This window comes from Penicillium psychrosexuale, assembly GCF_028828465.1.
Source record: "Penicillium psychrosexuale strain IBT 29551 chromosome Unknown utg000005l, whole genome shotgun sequence".
Lineage (NCBI taxonomy): Eukaryota > Fungi > Ascomycota > Eurotiomycetes > Eurotiales > Aspergillaceae > Penicillium > Penicillium psychrosexuale.
This window is the reverse complement of record NW_026643190.1, coordinates 343,604-362,330: the sequence shown is the minus strand read 5'-3', so window position 1 is coordinate 362,330 and position 18,727 is coordinate 343,604. Positions and strand designations below refer to the sequence as shown.

General features: G+C 47.5%; 9 protein-coding genes across 9 annotated transcripts; 4 read left to right on the top strand and 5 right to left on the bottom strand.

Moving 5' to 3' along the window:
* Positions 1–755: 755 nt before the first annotated feature.
* Positions 756–2,521, bottom strand: N7518_009094 (aminoglycoside phosphotransferase family protein; the record flags this gene model as incomplete). Its single annotated transcript, XM_057190021.1, has 3 exons — positions 756–1,669; positions 1,725–2,100; positions 2,159–2,521. The coding sequence occupies 3 exons, from the start codon at positions 2,519–2,521 to the stop codon at positions 756–758; spliced, it is 1,653 nt and encodes a 550-aa protein (XP_057037677.1).
* A 1,417-nt stretch (positions 2,522–3,938) lies between these two features.
* On the top strand, positions 3,939–5,656 carry N7518_009093 (uncharacterized protein; the record flags this gene model as incomplete). Its single annotated transcript, XM_057190020.1, has 4 exons — positions 3,939–4,016; positions 4,043–4,423; positions 4,485–4,638; positions 4,698–5,656. 4 exons carry the CDS (start codon positions 3,939–3,941, stop codon positions 5,654–5,656), a joined length of 1,572 nt encoding a protein of 523 aa, XP_057037676.1.
* A 642-nt stretch (positions 5,657–6,298) lies between these two features.
* On the top strand, positions 6,299–7,455 carry N7518_009092 (uncharacterized protein; the record flags this gene model as incomplete). The annotated part of the gene is made up of 3 exons (XM_057190019.1): positions 6,299–6,401; positions 6,469–7,046; positions 7,087–7,455. The coding sequence occupies 3 exons, from the start codon at positions 6,299–6,301 to the stop codon at positions 7,453–7,455; spliced, it is 1,050 nt and encodes a 349-aa protein (XP_057037675.1).
* An 815-nt stretch (positions 7,456–8,270) lies between these two features.
* Positions 8,271–8,798, bottom strand: N7518_009091 (uncharacterized protein; the record flags this gene model as incomplete). The annotated part of the gene is made up of 1 exon (XM_057190018.1): positions 8,271–8,798. The coding sequence occupies one exon, from the start codon at positions 8,796–8,798 to the stop codon at positions 8,271–8,273; it is 528 nt and encodes a 175-aa protein (XP_057037674.1).
* Positions 8,799–10,413: 1,615 nt separating this feature from the next.
* Positions 10,414–10,878, bottom strand: N7518_009090 (uncharacterized protein; the record flags this gene model as incomplete). The annotated part of the gene is made up of 1 exon (XM_057190017.1): positions 10,414–10,878. The coding sequence occupies one exon, from the start codon at positions 10,876–10,878 to the stop codon at positions 10,414–10,416; it is 465 nt and encodes a 154-aa protein (XP_057037673.1).
* A 467-nt stretch (positions 10,879–11,345) lies between these two features.
* Positions 11,346–11,914, top strand: N7518_009089 (SRPBCC domain-containing protein; the record flags this gene model as incomplete). The annotated part of the gene is made up of 3 exons (XM_057190016.1): positions 11,346–11,399; positions 11,470–11,619; positions 11,681–11,914. The coding sequence occupies 3 exons, from the start codon at positions 11,346–11,348 to the stop codon at positions 11,912–11,914; spliced, it is 438 nt and encodes a 145-aa protein (XP_057037672.1).
* Positions 11,915–12,577: 663 nt separating this feature from the next.
* N7518_009088 (Zn(II)2Cys6 transcription factor) lies at positions 12,578–14,194 on the bottom strand (the record flags this gene model as incomplete). Its single annotated transcript, XM_057190015.1, has 4 exons — positions 12,578–13,316; positions 13,367–13,491; positions 13,568–13,851; positions 13,906–14,194. 4 exons carry the CDS (start codon positions 14,192–14,194, stop codon positions 12,578–12,580), a joined length of 1,437 nt encoding a protein of 478 aa, XP_057037671.1.
* Positions 14,195–14,604: 410 nt separating this feature from the next.
* Positions 14,605–16,398, top strand: N7518_009087 (Cytochrome P450; the record flags this gene model as incomplete). Its single annotated transcript, XM_057190014.1, has 3 exons — positions 14,605–14,782; positions 14,831–14,981; positions 15,057–16,398. 3 exons carry the CDS (start codon positions 14,605–14,607, stop codon positions 16,396–16,398), a joined length of 1,671 nt encoding a protein of 556 aa, XP_057037670.1.
* A 221-nt stretch (positions 16,399–16,619) lies between these two features.
* On the bottom strand, positions 16,620–18,560 carry N7518_009086 (PAS domain-containing hybrid sensor histidine kinase/response regulator; the record flags this gene model as incomplete). Its single annotated transcript, XM_057190013.1, has 1 exon — positions 16,620–18,560. The coding sequence occupies one exon, from the start codon at positions 18,558–18,560 to the stop codon at positions 16,620–16,622; it is 1,941 nt and encodes a 646-aa protein (XP_057037669.1).
* Between the last annotated feature and the right edge of the window lie 167 nt (positions 18,561–18,727).

Here is an 18,727-nt window from a genome sequence, read left to right as displayed (position 1 = left end):
AATGAAGAACTATCACCCACTGTTCACCCGGTTCAAAGGAAGATAAGCGCTGTCGAAATGCCTGTGCACTCACCTTCTCCGAACTAGAAGTTTCCCCCATACGCATTTGCAAGAACAAATAGGGCTTGAAAGATGGAGGCAACTGTTGGAAGAACTTCGCAAAACCGGAGAAGTGAAAGACTTTATCGAAAGGAAGATGGATGAGTTGGTCAAGTGTAAAGACGACCTGGACAAGGTTGAAGGGTTCAATGCCGTTGGAAAAATGACAAGGGAGGAATTTGTTGCCTCTGTTCGGTCTCTTCTCGGAATTGGCGAATAGATGCCTTGAAGGAATCTTATGTGCTCAGGGTTCAAAACTCACTTTACCCTGGTTCTCCTGTGAATCCTGTTTATCCCATACAAATTCATTCATCACTATTTTTCCTAAACAAGATTTAACGTGTCCGCGGGTTCCACACTCTCGTGCGGGGCTCCACAATCCTTAGGCCCCACATAGCCGAACCTAGATTTGGGGGCTGATTCGGGCCGATTCGGGCTTTTTTATTTGTTGTACCTCCGTGAACCTGATTTTTATTTCCTAATTACAACATAGCTTGTGACAGCTAATGTGATCACCTCTCCGTTTGTGTTTTTGCCGGGGGGTTGGTATCTATAGTATCCGACACTTGGAAGATGCTGTTTTAAGAAATAAAGAACTATCGGAGGATATACGACCAGACGCGTGGAAGCAAACATGCAGAGGCCATATGACCTCTTCATTTGTCTGCAAATGGCCACTTTGCTTCCCATTGGCTTCTCTCTTCACTTGTAGTGCATTGGGAATCCAAGAATCCATGCCGGCATTGTTCCAACCGCACCTTAAAGTGCTCGTAGCTACCGTGGTTCACCCAGCCGTCCCAGCCTCGGTATACACCGACTTGATCAAGGAATTCTTCCAGTAGTACAACGCTACTCGCCCACTTTCTCTCGTCCTCCTTTTGCTTTTCTTTATCCTCGTCGGTAAACGAAAGTGGACATGGGATAGATGACCCCACGTGAGTCGCCCATTCTTCCTGCAGTCTTATGAGCATGCCTTGAACAATTGGTTCACCGTCGCTGAAAAGAGAGCCTGAAAGGCCCGTGATTTGGCCAAGAAGTGAATCTCTGAACTGTAACGCGGCTGCGATCTCGGGGCAATGCTGCATCATCTGGATATCATAAAGCTTGTAGAGAGACTGTGCAGCACGAAGCTTCTTCGCCTCGAGCTGCTCTTCCGCGCTGAGCTCATCGAAATTCTTGGGTAGACTGATTGATTGTAGTCCCACGGGGATGGGTCCATCGAATTCAATCAGGGCTGGATGGCGGGCTTGAAGAAACAGAGGTGAGAGGTTCACGGCCTGCCAATCAATAATAGACAGAATCTCTGTTGGCTGATCCGGGTTCACGAAGATGTTATCTCCGTGCAAGTCAGGGTGCCATAAAGCAGGCTTGGATATTTCTTTCTTTTCTGGCGATAAATATTTAGCAACCTTAAGGTAATTCCACAGTGTCTCTTGCTTCCGTTGGGCGGTTGGCTGGTATTGACCAGGCCCATAAAAGAGTCCTTGTTGACGTGGGAAACGTTTCAAGGTTCGCAGACAAGCTAGTTCGCGGTGGGCGCGAGCACAAGCGTAATCCTCAAGAGATGCCCCTATTAGAACACACATATTAGAGTGGTTCTCCAGCGAGCTGAGAAATACACTTACAGGGCCCTCGGTGGACATCAACGGCATCTCTGCCATCATCGAAGAACGTTCGGTTCGTGGTCGGACCAACCGCAAATTGCTCGTCAACAGTCTTTGTATCCCCAAGCTCAATCATCTGATTTGAATGGATGTCGCGCAGATTGTCTGCGTAATATAGGCTTCCATACATAGGAAACGGAGTGGACACGAGTGCTTTCTCAAACTCAGCGAGTTTTTGAACAATTTGAAGTTTGTCGGGACCTCTTAGATCATCCCACAGCTTGCTAAGTTCCACTCCCCGGCTCTTTTCCATTATGATATACTCGGATCCGATCTCTTCGGTAGAGGGGCTCCAAGCGTACACCATTGGGGCTGGAATATTGAGGACATTCCGAACCTAGAAAGTTGGATTAGATCATATAGGACTTCGCAAGAGGAAGCCAAGTACCCCTCACAAAATCCATCGTTGCCACCTCACTAGCCGTGGTAAAATATTGAGGTCCAGCATTAGGATTCGGAAGCTTTGCAATTATTTCTTTCCCGTCGTCCATTGTAAGAAGAAAAACCTTATTAAAGTTCCCCTCTGGAAGCTTCTGCACTTCAACGCAGGACATGGATCCTGTCGCCTGGGTCGCGATCCTGACAAGTTCTGCTAGATTGAATTTAACATAACGGCGAGAAAGTTGTTCTTCCTCATTCCAAAGCCATCTTCCCGATGTGTAGCGATAAAAGCTATCCTCATCACAGTCTAAGGTGGAGGTGCCGTGTTGTGGGGCAGATATTGCATGCGACCGTGGCGGAACAGATGTCGAAAACATCTGCGTTTGGAGCGAGCTCCAACATTGAAACCTGGCTATATCGACAATCCGCTGCGATAAAATGCATGATGAAGCGGTTTTAACTTTGCAAAGGTGGATATGAGACTTCGGTTGGAGGATCCCATAAACCCTGCGCGCGTACATTTTGTCGAGGAAGCGAAGTCCACACACGTCGCGTTCAGAAAGTGCATATCCTGATCACATGTATATCACATGACATGACCGGGATGTAGCGACCAACTTGACTCTTTTCGCTCCATCCTTTGCACATACTTCGCTAATCTGGAATATCCGGACGATTTAACAATTATCAGATAGATATTCGAAGTTTCAAGGTTGTTGATTACAATAATTCTTGTCTAGCGTTGTAACCGGAACTCGATGTTCATTTATGTATGCATTGGGCTTCAAGAGTTAGGGCATATTGATTTTATATGTTGGCACTCCTTTATCATTTATAGCAACGGTAATAGCAAATGGCAAATTCATAGCTGATTATGATCTAATGCATTAATACAGACTGTTTTATGTGCATAGTTTACCTTCTGCATAGTCTTTACATCGAAGTTGCCCTCCAGGGCTATGTGAATTGATGATGTCATTTTGGCCTTAGTCAACTTTGACCTACGGGGTAACTATGGAGTATCTAGGTACGCTTGTACCTTACGCAGATTTCCGTGGCTCCAAGGTTATAAGGTTATAAGTGATGGTCACTTGAGATTCCCAATCAACTGAACTCGTATAGGTCTGTGCATCAGTTATGAATTCGGTTTATGTCCGAAGATCTCCCGAATATAGGTATTCCTTGATTGGCTATGTAGGCATGTATGTAAGGTATGTAGGTCCCGGTGTACATAGGTGTGTGTCCCCTCCGTTCCTAACTTCATCTTATTCCACACTCGGAACCAGCAGGGATGACTTCATATGTAGCTTTCGTGTGGGTTTCCCCTGGGTCTATAAGTGGCAATCAGAACTCCTATCTAGTATCCACAGATATGGGCAACGTCTGTAGTTCTGACGTCAGGTCGTGTGGGGAATGCCAAGAATGGCAGGGACCTCTGGATCGCAGATCGAAATTGACAAGGTACTTTTATTGTACTTCTTTTAGGGATATTCACGCAGATATTGAGCAGATCATGAATAAGAATAACATGACACTTTAAATTGTATAAAAAAAAAAAAAAGAAAGGTTCAACACCTTCAATCTCATCGATATCAGCCCTAGATCTCGATCTATACTGTGTTATACGCCACGGCCGCCACCACTCTGTGGTGTAGATCCACTATAAATCCGGTTTCAGCCCGTGGAGTCCCCATTAACACATACTTGGTACATATTTCCTACATATAACACCTGGAGAAGGTCCACAATCTTTTTTTTCTCCTTCCCCCTTTGCTCCCTCCCCCGCACTCAAGGATGTCTACCCCAGGGCAACGAGAGCCTCAGGCTGTTCACCATGAGAACACCGACAGTGAAGCCAGCGTGCCTGTCGATGTGTCTGCCGCGATTGAAAAAAAGAGAGCGAACGTTCCGATGGAAAGCGCGAGCTGAAGGAAGATGAGTGCTACGAGATTCTGGGATACTGCTGGCCACGATGGAAGAAATGGACCTATCTAGCCGCGGTCGCGTGCGTTCAGGTCTCTATGAACTTCAACACTTCGGTCTACCCTGCTGCTGTCAAGGGTCTTGCCGAGGCTTTTCACATTAGCGAGCAACATGCTCGCACGGGCCAAATGGCTTACCTGGTTACTTATTCTATTGGCTGTGAGCTGTGGGCTCCTTGGTCCGAGGAATTCGGTCGCTGGCCCATCCTCCAGCTCTCTATGTTCTTGATCAACATTTGGCAACTCCCTGCAGCCCTTGCTCCCAATTGGGGCAGTCTTGTTGTCGCTCGTGCATTGGTTGGTTTCTTCCTCGCCAAGCTAGCACTTTAACAATATGGTGGACTAACATAATATTTAGGGTGGTCTCTCTACTGCTGGTGGTAGTGTCACTCTCGGTCTTATTGCTGATATCTATGAACCCGAGACGCAACAATTCCCTCTCGCTTTCATCGTTCTGTCCTCTTGTATTGGTACCAGTATTGGTGGTGTGATTGGAGGACCAATTGCCCGTTGTAAGCAAGCACTCTTCTCCCTGCTCCACTTTGCAACCTATCTAACATTTGACATTCAGTCCTTGATTGGCAATGGTTCTTCTGGATTCAACTCATCTTCGGAGGATTCACCCAGCTTATCATCTTCTTTATGCCTGAGAGTCGTTCGACCATCATCATGGACAGAGAAGCCAAGCGTCGCCGCAAGACCGGGGAAGACCCAAATATTTATGGACCCAACGAGCTCAAGACCCCCCGTGTCTCCCTCAAGGAAGCCGGCAAGATCTGGGCACGTCCATTTTACATGTTTCTGCGCGAGCCCATCGTGCTTTGCCTATCTCTTCTGTCCGGTTTCTCCGATGCTCTGATCTTCACTTTCCTGGAGAGCTTCGCCATCGTCTATGAGCAAGGATGGGGCTTCGGTACCCTCGCACAAGCGTGGGCAATTATTCCAATCAACGCAGCCTACTTCATTGCCTACTTTAGCTACTTCCCGTGGTTCATTCGTGACCAAAAGCTCCGGCTTAGACATGGCGATGCCGCCATCCCACCCGAGCGCCGTCTCAAGTGGCTGCTCTTCCTCGCCCCACTCGAACCCATTGGTCTATTTGGTTTCGCCTGGACATCCTTCGGCGACTCAAGAAACGTTCACTGGATCGGATCCATGATTTTCTCCGCCTGTGTCGGTATCGCCAACTATGCCATCTACCTCTCGTCTGTTGATTATATGGTCGCTTCCTATGGTGTGTATTCAGCTTCTGCGACCGGTGGTAACGCTTTCGCGCGTGATCTTCTCGCTGGTGTCTCGGCCATGTACGCGACGCCTATGTACAAAAATATCGGTAATAAGTGGCATGTGGAGTATGCAAGCACTATTCTAGCTTGTCTTTCCTGTCTCGTTGTGACTCCCATCTATGTTTTCTACTGGAAGGGACCGCAACTTCGCGCCAAGAGTAAGTTCGCCTCTACGCTTGCTGCCGACAGAGAGCACAACCATGGTCGGCGTGTCAGCAGGATCAGTGTGGAGCCTGAGTATTGAGCTTTGATCAAACGTGCAGTTGCATTATTAGAAGTTTTGCATAGATATCTTGCTTTTTCATGCGTTATGTATATATGACTCGCCTTGGGCGATCAGAGGATTTTAGACCTTGGTATTGACTACCTGACGACAATTAGAGCTAGACCCGAACATATTTATACAATTTTATTTCAACATACTCCGTACATATTTTTAGACCCAGCTTTCAGTCATTCATATTTAAGGGGGAACATATGATGAATAACATGCGATAAGACGCAATGACCAAAAGGAGCGTTGAGCAGTTTGGGTGGGGAAGTGCACGATGAAGGATACAGTGGGGTCCGTTATTGCCTTCCATAGCGGAGGTATATGCGATGCTCTTTCAAACCCTAATCACATGATCTGACAAGCTGAATGATATTACAGCGTACAGATACCGTTCTGAAATTACACTGTAACAATACCAAGCCTTTGCCTGATACCTGTATGAAAGTTACTCAAGTCTCGAACTGTGGAATGTTCGATGCAAATAGAGCAAACTTGGTCGCACAACCTCCCTCCTATCCTCTCCTAGCCCTACCCGGGATTGTATCACAGATCGACTACAGTCAAGTCAGCTAAATTTCCTTCCCTTTGAGTAGGAGAAAGGCGATGAATACGATGAATCCTCCTCATTATGTTTGCTACACTATCGCCTGGAAACTGGTACTCAACCGCAAAACGGTGGGTAAAGTGACCGAAGACGACTTGATCGTAGCCCCCAGTGAGTACTAGGACAGAACGTTGAAGGCAAATGTTAAGGATATATTGCAAATGAAAAAGAAGCGAAGCCAACGCGTTCGCTCTGAAGGCACAGCTGTCACCGTGTCTACGCAGGTGTATCGTGTCGGTCAACGACAAGTCGTTGAAGGATTTTGAGAAATTCTATAGTTCTACTAACATTGGTTGGAAGCCAGTGAAGAAACAGCTACGTAAGTGGAGAAATTTGCTCCGTATGGGTAAAAAGATTAGGGTTCTCATTGCCTTCAACTACAGCTACGATGATGACGATCAGGCGAGGCTATCATCACGGAGGGTCGAGAAGAGAGGCCGCGTGTTAGCAACTAGTAGGATGCTGGCTGAGTATAAAGCACATATTGATACGGAAGAAGAGGCCACCGGACGGCCTTCAACCTGGAGTCTCGTGTATGATCGTATGCGATGTGTCATTCGCTCATATCCACTCATGTCTGATTGGTGCTGGGAGGATCCAAAGGACAAGAAACATAATAAGCTTAGGGCCCCGTACCTTGAACGACTCATTGATCATGTTGACGAAGGTGGTAGTCTAAATGACCATGATGATGCCCCTAGTGATATCCGTCGAGACCTCATTTTAGAAAGCCAGGCAGGGAAGAAATCCAAAAGGGTAGCGATATGACCACTGGATTGTCATATCCCCCGATTAGTATCAATGTTCTCCTAGCATAAGCCGCGCATACTTCGACAGGCGCTTTATTACCTCCAGACCAGTTTCTCATGAGAGTCTTATGATACCTGGAACTCGAGAGCAGGCTATGAGGGAATACTGTAATTGGCTGGAATCACGCGCCAATGACGAAGATTACAAAGCCGATTTCCGAAAAATATGCCAGGTAACTTTGGAAAATCGCCTAGATCTTGAATTGATCCTCGACGGCCCTGATGCTGGCTTCTTCTTCGTTCAGCGAGAAATTCAAATTGGAACTGCACGTCGCTTTTTGTGCGACATCAACGAATTACACCGAAACATTACACATGAACCGACCTCTGGCGAGATTCTTGATGTTGCCGGGTAGAGCCAATAGCTGTTATGTTTTGTTATCCTATGTGGCTAGCTCCACATGGGATTGACTAACAGCATGTTATTTCTTTGAGTTAAGGCGTAACGTGTATTGAATTTGGTTCATAATAGCTCACATTTACATTATTGTCCTGCAAGATTATTATATACAGAGCGTCCCGTTCCTGGTGTCATCACCTACACTCTTCCATTGATATGTTGACACTGTCATTTCTGTATCAAATTGATACTACCAATTGAGGCACTTTTGATGCACAAAAGTGAGTGGTGGTGCTCGTCGCTGGGTTATATCATGCTATCTGTAATGATTCTATACAAGCTGGATAGAACGGGCAATTCAATAGCAGGGTCAGAGATAAAGTCTTTGCATTTGCATAACAGCACAGGAAAACCTGAATAAGGGAAAACCTATGCCAAGGGAGATAAACAAGAACAGCAGACATCGTAGCAATAGAGGACAAAGCTTGGTAGACAAAACCCGCTATCAAATAGACGTCGGTGCGGTAACTGCTATGAGATCATATACCGCATTTATCTTGGTCAAGTCTTTCAGAGCCACTGCTTTGCAGCCTGAAGATCCAATAGCTCCCACTGGAGATCAGATCTTAGTTAGCACTGTATTACAGTGGGTATACCCCCAGCCAAGGTAGATAGATCACTTACATCGTAATCTCAGGCAATCACCGAGGGTTGGCAAATAACAAGAAGGTTAATCGAGGTCCTGATATATATGTTAACATACCATTGGAGGATAATCTGGAACACAGCCTTCTCTTACCCTTTGAACTTTTCAGCATTGGTGAGGTTCTTTCAAGTCACTTTCTTAGCGAATTTGACGACCATACTTCTCCCCCACTTCCAGAGGGATTCATCTTCCAGACATTTCTTCGCAATTTTGCAATTAGCTTCGTTCCCGTACTTGTCTGCAATGTCCATGTTCGCCATAATAAAGCCCATCGCTTTATCGACCGCACAAGACTTCATTTTCTCAAGTTCAGGTTTCTTGCAGAAGTTTGTCTTTTGCTTCGCCGCACATTCAGCCACAATCGCATCCGCTAACGGCTTTATTTTCGCTTTGTAGTTTGGTAATTTTAACCCCTTCTTTTGCAATTTGTCCCATAGAGGTATGAGTACCTGCTTCTCCAGAAAGGGCCAGTCATCTGCTCCAGGACTCTTGCCCTTGGAACAGACAAGCTTATCGAAGCTTGGCCATATTTCTGTCTCCATCTTGGCGCCGACCCCCTTCATAGTATTCATGCATATCTCGTGCGGGAGACCGATACTGATTGAGAAGCCAGAGAATATAAGAAGAAAAAAGGAAACGAATCTCAACTGCATTATGATGGTTGGTATGGGTTTTGGATTTGAAAGTAACAGATGCGAGTTGTTGATATGCCTGATGATGGGAGATCAGGGCTTTATAGCAAGGCTTTCTTTACTACGTAGAGCTTTCAAGCGCGTGAGCCACTGCTGGTCAATTGGGATTGGATCTACGACGTAACACAATAAAGAAGTTGATCCCTTGCAGTTACAATATTGTGATTCAATGGTAGAACGGCTGTATGTGGGGAATGCGATAAGCCTGCCAGGAGTCTACAGGACTGCTCCTCTGAGCTTTGGTTGGACCTCGGCGTGTGATCAGGCAGCCGATCTTATTTGTAGATGCTCAGTCACCGAGAAGTAGCGCAGGGCTTGCGATAACTAGTTCACCCTGTCCTGTGTGACTTCGTGATCCGATCGGCAGGACTATTGATTTGAACAAGTAGAAAAGCCTATCTAATGAAGGGTCTCAGACAGCGAGCGGGCGATCTTGCTAGATCGCCAGATCTACATGGTGATTCTGGGTGGTTCTATGTAACGATGACTCACTTACGACAGTATACAATCATTTACATCAACGGTTCTGCCAGAAGTATAAGATGGTGAGCTAAAAGGGATTAGCGTTGTTCGACTTATTTTCCAGGAATTGAGTGCGAATAGTGTGAAGGTTCAACTGATTTCGAAAACTACTGTACCAAGAGATACTTATTTCAGATGAACTCAGTAGTGGCGAACCCTATAGTTATGCTTCAGTTTCCTTATGAGTAATACAGTAGGGCGATCTTCAAGCTATTGGCAGGGTGCTGGACCACACAAGTGACTAGGGAGTTATTATAAGAGATTTGGATTCTTGGGGAGATTAAACTTTTGCCTTTCTCCACCCACTATTGATTTTCTCTAGCGCTGCAACCAGGGGCAAGACATTGAACTCAACTATCACAGCCAGGCTTGGCGGATCGATTTGGCGCAGAATACCCCTGACATAGAAGTGTCAATGTCGCGTTGAATTCCAGTGTATAAAAAGAAGCCAATGGTCGACAACCAAATGTGACAGAACGGGAAGGGGAAGCCGTCGAGCGACAGAGAGATTCTAGACATATGAACAGAAATGATCAACGAAGCCTCGGCGGGCTCAGAAATGAGTGATGAAGTGTATTGGTCGAGCCGATTTCGAGAATGACTATAAGTAAGGCAATCACTCATGCTCTTCTACCGTTATACCTGCATGCCGGAAATGGCCTTCGGCGCTTTCCTTGTTCGCACCAACATCCTGAACGCACCGCCGAAGGAAAGCGTGAAACCCCCGATCGCAGTTTTCTTCATATGTTGACCAATATTTCTTGATATGCGCCCTAAGTTCGGCAAAGAATTCCTTGATGGGGTTAAAATCTGGCGAATAAGGCGGCAAATACAGTGACTTGACACCTGCATCAGAACATAGTTGCCTGATTCAGTCCGAACGACGGAATGATGCGTTGTCCATCACAAGTACGGATTTGGGCTCTGGCCACCTGCCATAGTGCTGGAGAAGCTGTTCAATAAAAGATTCAAAGAATGAAGCATCGGTAGAACCATCGAAAATACGAGACAAGACGACATCATCATGTGCATAGGCTGGCAGTATTTGATAACCTTAGCCCCGATGGAATTTGGATACCTGGATTGGTGTCACGCCCAGTGGAGACCAACCCGTCCGCCTATAGCCCACCCGTTTATCGCACCCAGACTCATCAACGAAAACTAGATGAAACGAACGCAACTTTGACAGTTTGTGCTGGTAAAAATCTCGTAACTGTGGATTTCGTTCGCTTTCTCTCTGCTGCGCTTTCTTTTTCGACCACCCAGCCCGGTATAGAGCTCGATTACTGCTGGATATCGAAGGTATCAAGTTGAACTCGTCGAATAGGAAGATAGCCATCTCCTCAACATAGAGGTCGGGTTTTTCCGTGAGGTGGTCAAACAGGGCATCTACCATTACTTTTGTGATACTCGATGGGCGGCCGGGAGCAATTGGGGGAGACCTGGCACTGCCGAATAACCGCATGTTCTTTCGGATGTTAGTAACAGAACGCTCGCTGCATTTGGCTATCTTGGCCATTTGTGATGTGGTGTCTCTTTTTACTGCATAACATGTGAACAATAACGTCACGCTGCCAGGAATCGATATTTCGCGCCATATGGATTGGGAGGATGGATGATATACTGGGAGGGGAGGGGGGAACTCGAGGGAAAGGGAGGAAACTCTTTTTGCAGGAATTATTTTTTGAGGGGGCTATTTTTGGAGCTGTAATTAAACACGAATATAACTACAACCCACTCCTGTTTTATACGAGTTTGGTATTATACCGTTCGAGATCGGAATATTGTTACAAGTATTTTGGCTAGCCAAAATAGGATCAAGTATCATGTGATTAGGGTTGCAAAAGGCATCTCATATATATACATCCGTCATCGGACGGCACTGTATGCAATCTTCTATATCCACGCACTTCTATCATATTGACACCATTTATTTGTATCCCCTTTCTCGCGCATCCAACACTCCCTAACCACACCACCGACAAAATGATCACAAGCACAATTGAAATAGCCGCGCCGCCTGCCAAAGTGCGCGAGATTGTACGTAGCATTCCGAAAGGCCGAATTCTAATTCTTGGCTCAACAAGCTGACCCGTTGTCGCGCCCGCAGCTCCTCAACTTCTCAGCATACCCGGAATGGCATACGGAATGGCTCAAGGGGATCTCCCTCAAGGACAGCACCAAGACCCCGCAAGAACTTTCTTCGGGAGACAAAATCGAAGTCAACATCGAGAATTTCAAATTCGTCGCTGAAGTCAAGGTGAGAATAACACACTTCCCCCAAAGAAAGGAAAGTAAGCTGAAGACTCTCAACGCTCAAGGAGAACACCGAGAGCTTGTTTTCTTGGCAAGGCCCGCCCGTGTTTACCATTGCTGGTTTGCATAAATTCCATATCGAGCCGGCCAATGATGGAGCTTCGACTGTTTTCACGCAGTCCGAGGATCTCAAGGGCCTCCTTGCGTTCATTATGAGTCCTTCTCTGCTTGGGAAGAAAATGCGCGCCCATTTCGATATCTTCCACAGGGATCTGAAGGCCCGGGCTGAATCGGCATGATGGGGGGGGGGCTGGATTTGTTGCACACGCACAATTTGCTATTTTATGCACGCACTTTTGGTTTTGGTTTGGGTTTGGGTTTTGTGTTATCAGCGCCTTACCTCCACTACATTCCTATGCACGACGTATACACACTTGTATGCAAGGAATTGGCTCGGGGGATGTATATCCTGGTCACCATCTTTCAGGGATGGTAAACTTGGAAGCTTAATGAAATAAGGATAAATGAATGACTTCCGCGAAAATGAAAAACACGCCTTGTCAGGTCATCTGGCCTGCCCAATGACTGCAGAATAAGCGGTCTCATATTAAATTCGCTATGTTGTAGCAATGGTCTCGCCGACAATGGCGTGATAGACTTGACCGGTCGTCAGACCGTGGTGCAGTGGTAGCACACCTTGGATTTCAGCCTAGAGAAACCGGTTACACCTCACATTTGTGACCGTGGGGTATACCTCTCTAGGCATAGCAATGTAACACTCCCGCCAACATGTAAAAGGCCGAAGGACCGAGGGCGAACGCCCGCTTGGCAGACGAATCAAGCTGTGTTTGGATTGTGATGCTCATTATGACAGTGTTGCCTATGAATGTTTTTTTTGGTGAGCCAGGCTTTTTCGCACAAGCCATGCTCTGCCCATAGAAAATGTTGAATGAAACTGTATCTCATCTAAACTCAACGCTACTGCTGTATGGCGAGACCGACATTGAGAGGTCTGATAGTCCCGATTGATCCATGAGATTGAAGACAGTGTCCCAATGAGATCGAAAGAGATCTGCACCCTGCGGTTTCTCTAGCCACAAAACATTTTTGATGTGGACAAGGGTGTCACTAAAGTTGCTCAGTTGTAGAGCAGCAGCTATATCTCGTGCCCTGTCCATGAACCACCGATGATGAGTCGTGCCAGCTGAAGCCACCATCCCGACCGCTGCAAACCAGACATCAAGTGAGTCGAATACGCGAGGCGTTGACGCGAGATGCTCGAGGTGCTCTATAAATCGAATGACAATCGTATTCAGTATGACTGCATGCGAGTAATATGTTGGTCCCTGAGCAATGAACATGTAGATTATGATTCCGTAGCGAATGGATTCCGTCATCTGTGATGGCGGCGGTCTTGTTGTAACCGGGGCAGATAGTAGGAGTCGGTGTATGACAAAACAGGTGAGGTCGTGAAGTTGTGTGGCTGGGAAAGGTATATTGCGCGCTCGCCGGAAGATGTTGCGTAGACGACGGAAGACATTCTCAACGGCATAGTCTACTTCGATGATATTGAGATTAAATATTTGATCGTCAAGCGCGGTCGAGTCGAACTGCCATTCTGCAATAGGAGGGATGCCATCTCCAATGCCGAAGTCATCTTGTGTCTCGAATTGAGGATGACCCATGATGAGCATTGATACCCTTTGGAACATGTGAGTAACGATCCTATGGGTCGCAAGGGGTTGGCTTACCAGCTAATCATTCTCGCGGTAAGCGGGCTTGTCTGCCTTACTGCGTTGATGCCGCCTCTCATGTCGACCAGCTTTTTCAACCCATTAACATGCATTTCGCCAACTTTTATATTGCCTTTGCCGAACTAAGAGTCACATAATCAGGGATTTGTTCGAATTCTAACACAGTAGGAAACCAGGGTGCTTATGGTAGTGTCTCACCTCGATGGTTGCCAAGGTGATGACCGAGTTCATAGTCCCATCTTGAACAGCTAGTGACATATATTCAACCTTCCGTCGCAGTAAGGCAACTGAGTCTGCCATGAGAAGTTCGGAGGTCTGAAAGCCCTTCTGGGCCAACAACTCTTCGTCAAGACATGCTGTCTGTAGAGAGACGTGAAATAGTGCAGGATCCCCTAGGGCAAGTGGCCACCAAGAGATCAGAAACGGATTTGAAGTCGCATTAAGGTCAAGAGGATAGTACTGGAAGGCGATTTTGTGGAGGACTAGATGGGTAAGCTAAGCTTTCCTCGACAATTCTTGATTGGCCGCCTACATACAGCTGTAGATCAGACGTTGGACGTGTTCTCGAGGAAGTCTAGTCTGTGGATACGAATCAAAAGGATCAAGAGAGCCGAATCTGTAGTTAGTTAAAGTGCCGGATCCATCTAGAGCGCTTGTTGATGTCCCATTCTGCCACCCGGAAGTTGCCGGCCCGGTCGAGGGTTCGTTCGCATAGGCGCACTCGACTTGGCGTTTGACGCAGCGAGAACAGCGTGGTGTACGAAGATCGCAGCTGGACTTTGATTTGGCACACGCGTCACAGGACCGGCGGAGAGATTGGCGCATTCTGAAAAGATATATTGCGCATCCAAAGGGGGCCTGTGTTCGCTCTAGGAATAGCTCAAGCTGGACCCTCACACCGCTTTTGATCTCACGATTCGAATCAAAGAGTTGGAACGGCGCAAACGTAACTTGACAAAGGTCGGCTCAATGTTGAAGTTTCCAGGCGATTATTCCGTTATATGTGGGACCTCAGGTTCAGGTCCCGAGTGCGAATCGAAAGAGGACTAGACCCCGCTCTACCCCTGCTTGGCATCGGAGTCTAGTCCTAATTAGGTAATTTGCATAATCTGTGGATAACTATCTGGGCCCACAAGTATATCATGCCATTCCTAAGCAACACTGCCGTACTTAGGTGTTCTCTGTCCTTTCAATAGAAGAGCCAGTTTGCCAACTTGCCCCTATCATCTACCATCATGGACTCCAACATGGCTTTTGAGATGGCCAACACGTCAATCACCCAGAATGAGCTGCCGCAGATATGGCCTTCCAACCAACCCCAGTCCCAAAGCTACCTGATGACCTCCTTGATGAGGTTGTCAGTTTGGCAGTACGCAGTGGCATTCCTAATCGCCGTATTAGTCTATGATCAAGGTAGGCTAAGCCTTTGAGACTATAAGAACTCGCTGATGCCGTCTCTAGTGATGTATATCAAACGGAAAGGCTCTATAGCTGGACCTCCACTCAAGATTCCGCTCATGGGCCCCTTTATACAAGCTCTGCATCCGAAGTTTGAAGGGTATCTTGCGCAGTGGGCAAGTGGACCACTCAGCTGCGTATCTGTCTTCCACAAGTGAGTGCTCACATCTTCGTCTCATCGGACTTTATCAAACCAATCAAGCTGTCCAAACTAACGCAATTTATTCAGATTTGTCGTTCTAGCCTCCGACAGAGACATAGCCCACAAAGTGTTCAAGTCGCCCACATATGCCGAGCCATGTATAGTGCCGATCGCAAAGGATATCCTAGGCCATAAAGCATGGGTCTTTCTTCAGGGTAGAGATCACACCGAGTACCGCAGGGGGTTGACGCCCCTATTCACCAATAGGGCTATGGCTACATATCTGCCGGTGCAGGAGAAGGTGCTAGGCGATTATTTTGACAAATTTGTCGCCGCTAGCAAGGCGAATCAGGGAAAGCCCAAGGAATTCATGACCATGTTTCGCGAGATCAACTGTGCACTTTCGTGCCGCACTTTTTTCGGTGATTACATCTCCCAGGCCGCGGTCAAGAAGATTGCAGACGACTTCTACCTTGCCACAGCCGCTCTTGAGTTAGTGAACGTGCCTCTGTCGATGTACATTCCGTTCACCAAGCCCTGGCTCGGGAAGCGGACAGCCGACGCTGTCCATGCCGAATTTGCAAAATGCGCGGCTGCATGCAAAGCAAACATGGCGACGGGTGCGACGCCAACGTGCATCGTAGACCACTGGGTGCTCCATATGATGGAATCCAAGCGATACCACGAAAAAATCGCCGCGGGGGAAACAGACGCCGAGAAGCCGACGAACATGATCCGCGAGTTCACGAATGAGGAAATCGGAGAGACCTTGTTCACTTTCCTCTTTGCGTCTCAGGATGCGTCGAGCAGTGCCACGACTTGGATTTTCCAAATCCTGGCCCAGCGGCCCGACGTGCTTGATAAATTGCGTCAAGAAAACCTGGCCGCTCGCGGTGGTGATAAAAACAAGTCTTTCGATCTTCCCATGCTCGAGTCGCTCACCTACACCAACGCAGTCATCAAGGAGCTTCTGCGTCACCGTCCACCCGTTATCATGGTTCCATACCTTGCGACGAAGAACTTCCCTGTCACGCCCAATTATACCGTCCCCAAGGGCGCGATGATCATCCCATCTTGTTATCCGGCTTTACATGATCCGAATGTTTACCCTAATCCCGATGACTTCGATCCCGAGCGTTGGATATCCGGGGATGCTGAGTCCAAAACTAAGAATTGGCTAGTATTCGGTGCTGGACCACACGATTGCCTCGCCAAAAAATACGTGCCGTTGTCAATGGCTGGTATGATCGGGAAAGCGGCGCTGGAACTTAACTGGGAGCATCATGCCACAGAGAGATCAGAGGAGATTCGAGTTTTTGCCACCCTGTTTCCAATGGTTAGTACCGCTATTGATCCATCTCAAGGATTGTTCCGCCCGTATCCTGTGCTGACATTTGACATAGGATGGATGCCCGTTGGTGTTTACTAAACGTCCATAGAGGCGTTGCTTGCATTTCCTGGGATGGGGTTGAGTTTCTGCGTCCTAGGGCTCTTTCACATTGGAATTATATCATTTGTGAAGGCGCTTCTAGGACCATCGACCTGTAAATTCGTGTTTTACATGTTCGTATATTTATTTTTCTTGGGCCATCGTACAAATACATATTTCACATAATTCCAAAATGTACAAAAGCTTCTCAACTTACCCTGTTATGGATTCCCTTCCTTCGAGACCAGGTTGAGGATCTTTTCGACAAGCTCCTGAGTCACATAAGGCTTATGGATGATATCATCCATTCCAGCACTGAGCATTTCCTTCTGTTGTTCGTCTCTGACATTCGCTGTGACTCCCAGAATGGGTACATGTCCTCCACTTTCCTTTTCAATGTCACGGATTGCTTTGGTGGCGCGGTTGCCATCCATCACCGGCATCTGCTGGTCCATGAGAATGCAGTCAAATGAGTCTTTTTTATTCGCATCCACAGCCTCCTCCCCGTTGCTCGCTTCAACTATGTTAAAGCCCAGTGTATTCAACCTGCGCGAGATAATTCGTCTGTTGATAATGTTATCCTCAGCTAAGAGAATACGCTGGCCGTCACCGGTTAGTTTCTCGTGATCATAACGCGATGGAGGCTTTTGGCCCGTTCTTTCGATCTGCTCGTTCTCTACCTCGTGGGCTATACTTTGAGTCCGAAGTGTGTCTGCGTCCTTTGGGCCACCTGGCTGTGCCTCAGAGATGCTATCTTCAGGGGGGTTTGCCGGCATCTGGGGTTCTTCTGTCGTTTCTTCGACACCGCGCATTTTATTTCCCATTGTCTGGATATCAACACAGAGCTTATCGATTGCGGAAATCTCGACACTATCATCTTCTTCGCCAGCTTCGTTGGTTGTTCTGCGTACTTTGAAAAAGAACCCGAAGGTACTTCCGTGGGATTTCTTGGAGCTCACACCAATCTCACCCCCGTGTAGGTGACAGAGCTTCCTACACACATTCAGCCCAAGACCAGAGCCACCGTAGATGCTCTCGGTTTTGGGGGTAGCTTGGTTGAAACGTTCGAAGAGGCGTTTCTGAGCTTGCTCAGTGACGCCAATACCCGAATCCTTGACGGCGACCATGATATATGCAACTTCGCCACTTCCCCATTCGGAATTGTTAGTCGCGTCTTGGCGGAGCTCTGATTCACCTGAATCGAAGAAGACAATATTTGGTGGGTAGGAAGTTGGACGTTCGATAGAAGCAGCCACCGAAACTCGGATCGATCGCTGACCCTTCGATTGCGCGGTGAATTTGATAGCATTCGAGAGTATGTTGATGAGAACTTGGCCCATTCGATCTAGGTCTGCCATGACCCAATCAATGCCGCATTTGGCATAGGTAACATCGGTCTTGTATTCGAAGTGTATTCTGTGCTTTCGGAGTTCGGGTCGGAATATCGCCATCGGAATAGTGAGGTGTCGCTGTGGCTGGACCTTTCGTGGCGACAGCGGCAGCATCGACGCGTCAAGTTTTGAAAATGTGAGAACGTCATTGACGATTTTCTTTTGATGCCTGATGCAGAGACTAATTGTCTCTGTTGCCTCAGTGATGTCTATGACTGAGATATCACCCGGGTTCTTGTTATAGATTGCCTCTTGAATATCCTCCGTGCAATGTACTATCGCAGATAGAGGATTGCGAATTTCGTGGCTGATCATATCGATGAATCGCTCTTGTTGCTTCTTGCGTTCCTGTGCCTCTTCGGCAGCGTGCTTTTGTAGGAGCTCTGCCCTTTTCTCCGGGGTGATGTCTGCGACTGTACAGATGAACACGCCATCGTCGCCTAGCCCAAAGCATTGTACACCCTTATCGTCCAGCCGATCCAAAGTCATGACACACCAAACCGAGTCCGGGTCGCGCGTGTGGTATTCCAGACGCAGCGGTCGTTTGGAGGTTGCAACCTCCCGATACCCAGTGGACACCCGGTCGTAGTCGTCAGGATGGACGGAGCGTAACCAACACTCAGAGAAGTTGACGCTGGGGTGTGGAATGAGTTCACGGAACCGTCGATTCACGGAGATCAGTTCGTATCGGTGGGTGAGGATGGCGACGCCGTTCGGTAGAATGTCGGCCAGCTGTTGCGCTGAGACATTCTGATTGAAAGAGAAAGTCATCTATTTCTTCGCGCCGAATCGCGCTTCTTCCAATACCAATGGAAGAGACGTCACAGAGGCTGATAGAAAATGCTCGATGACTGCTCAATTATATACTACCTGCAAAAGATTCGGGTAGGCGCATGGCAGGTGAGGCTGAACCACGATGTTGTCGATCTTCCGTCTGT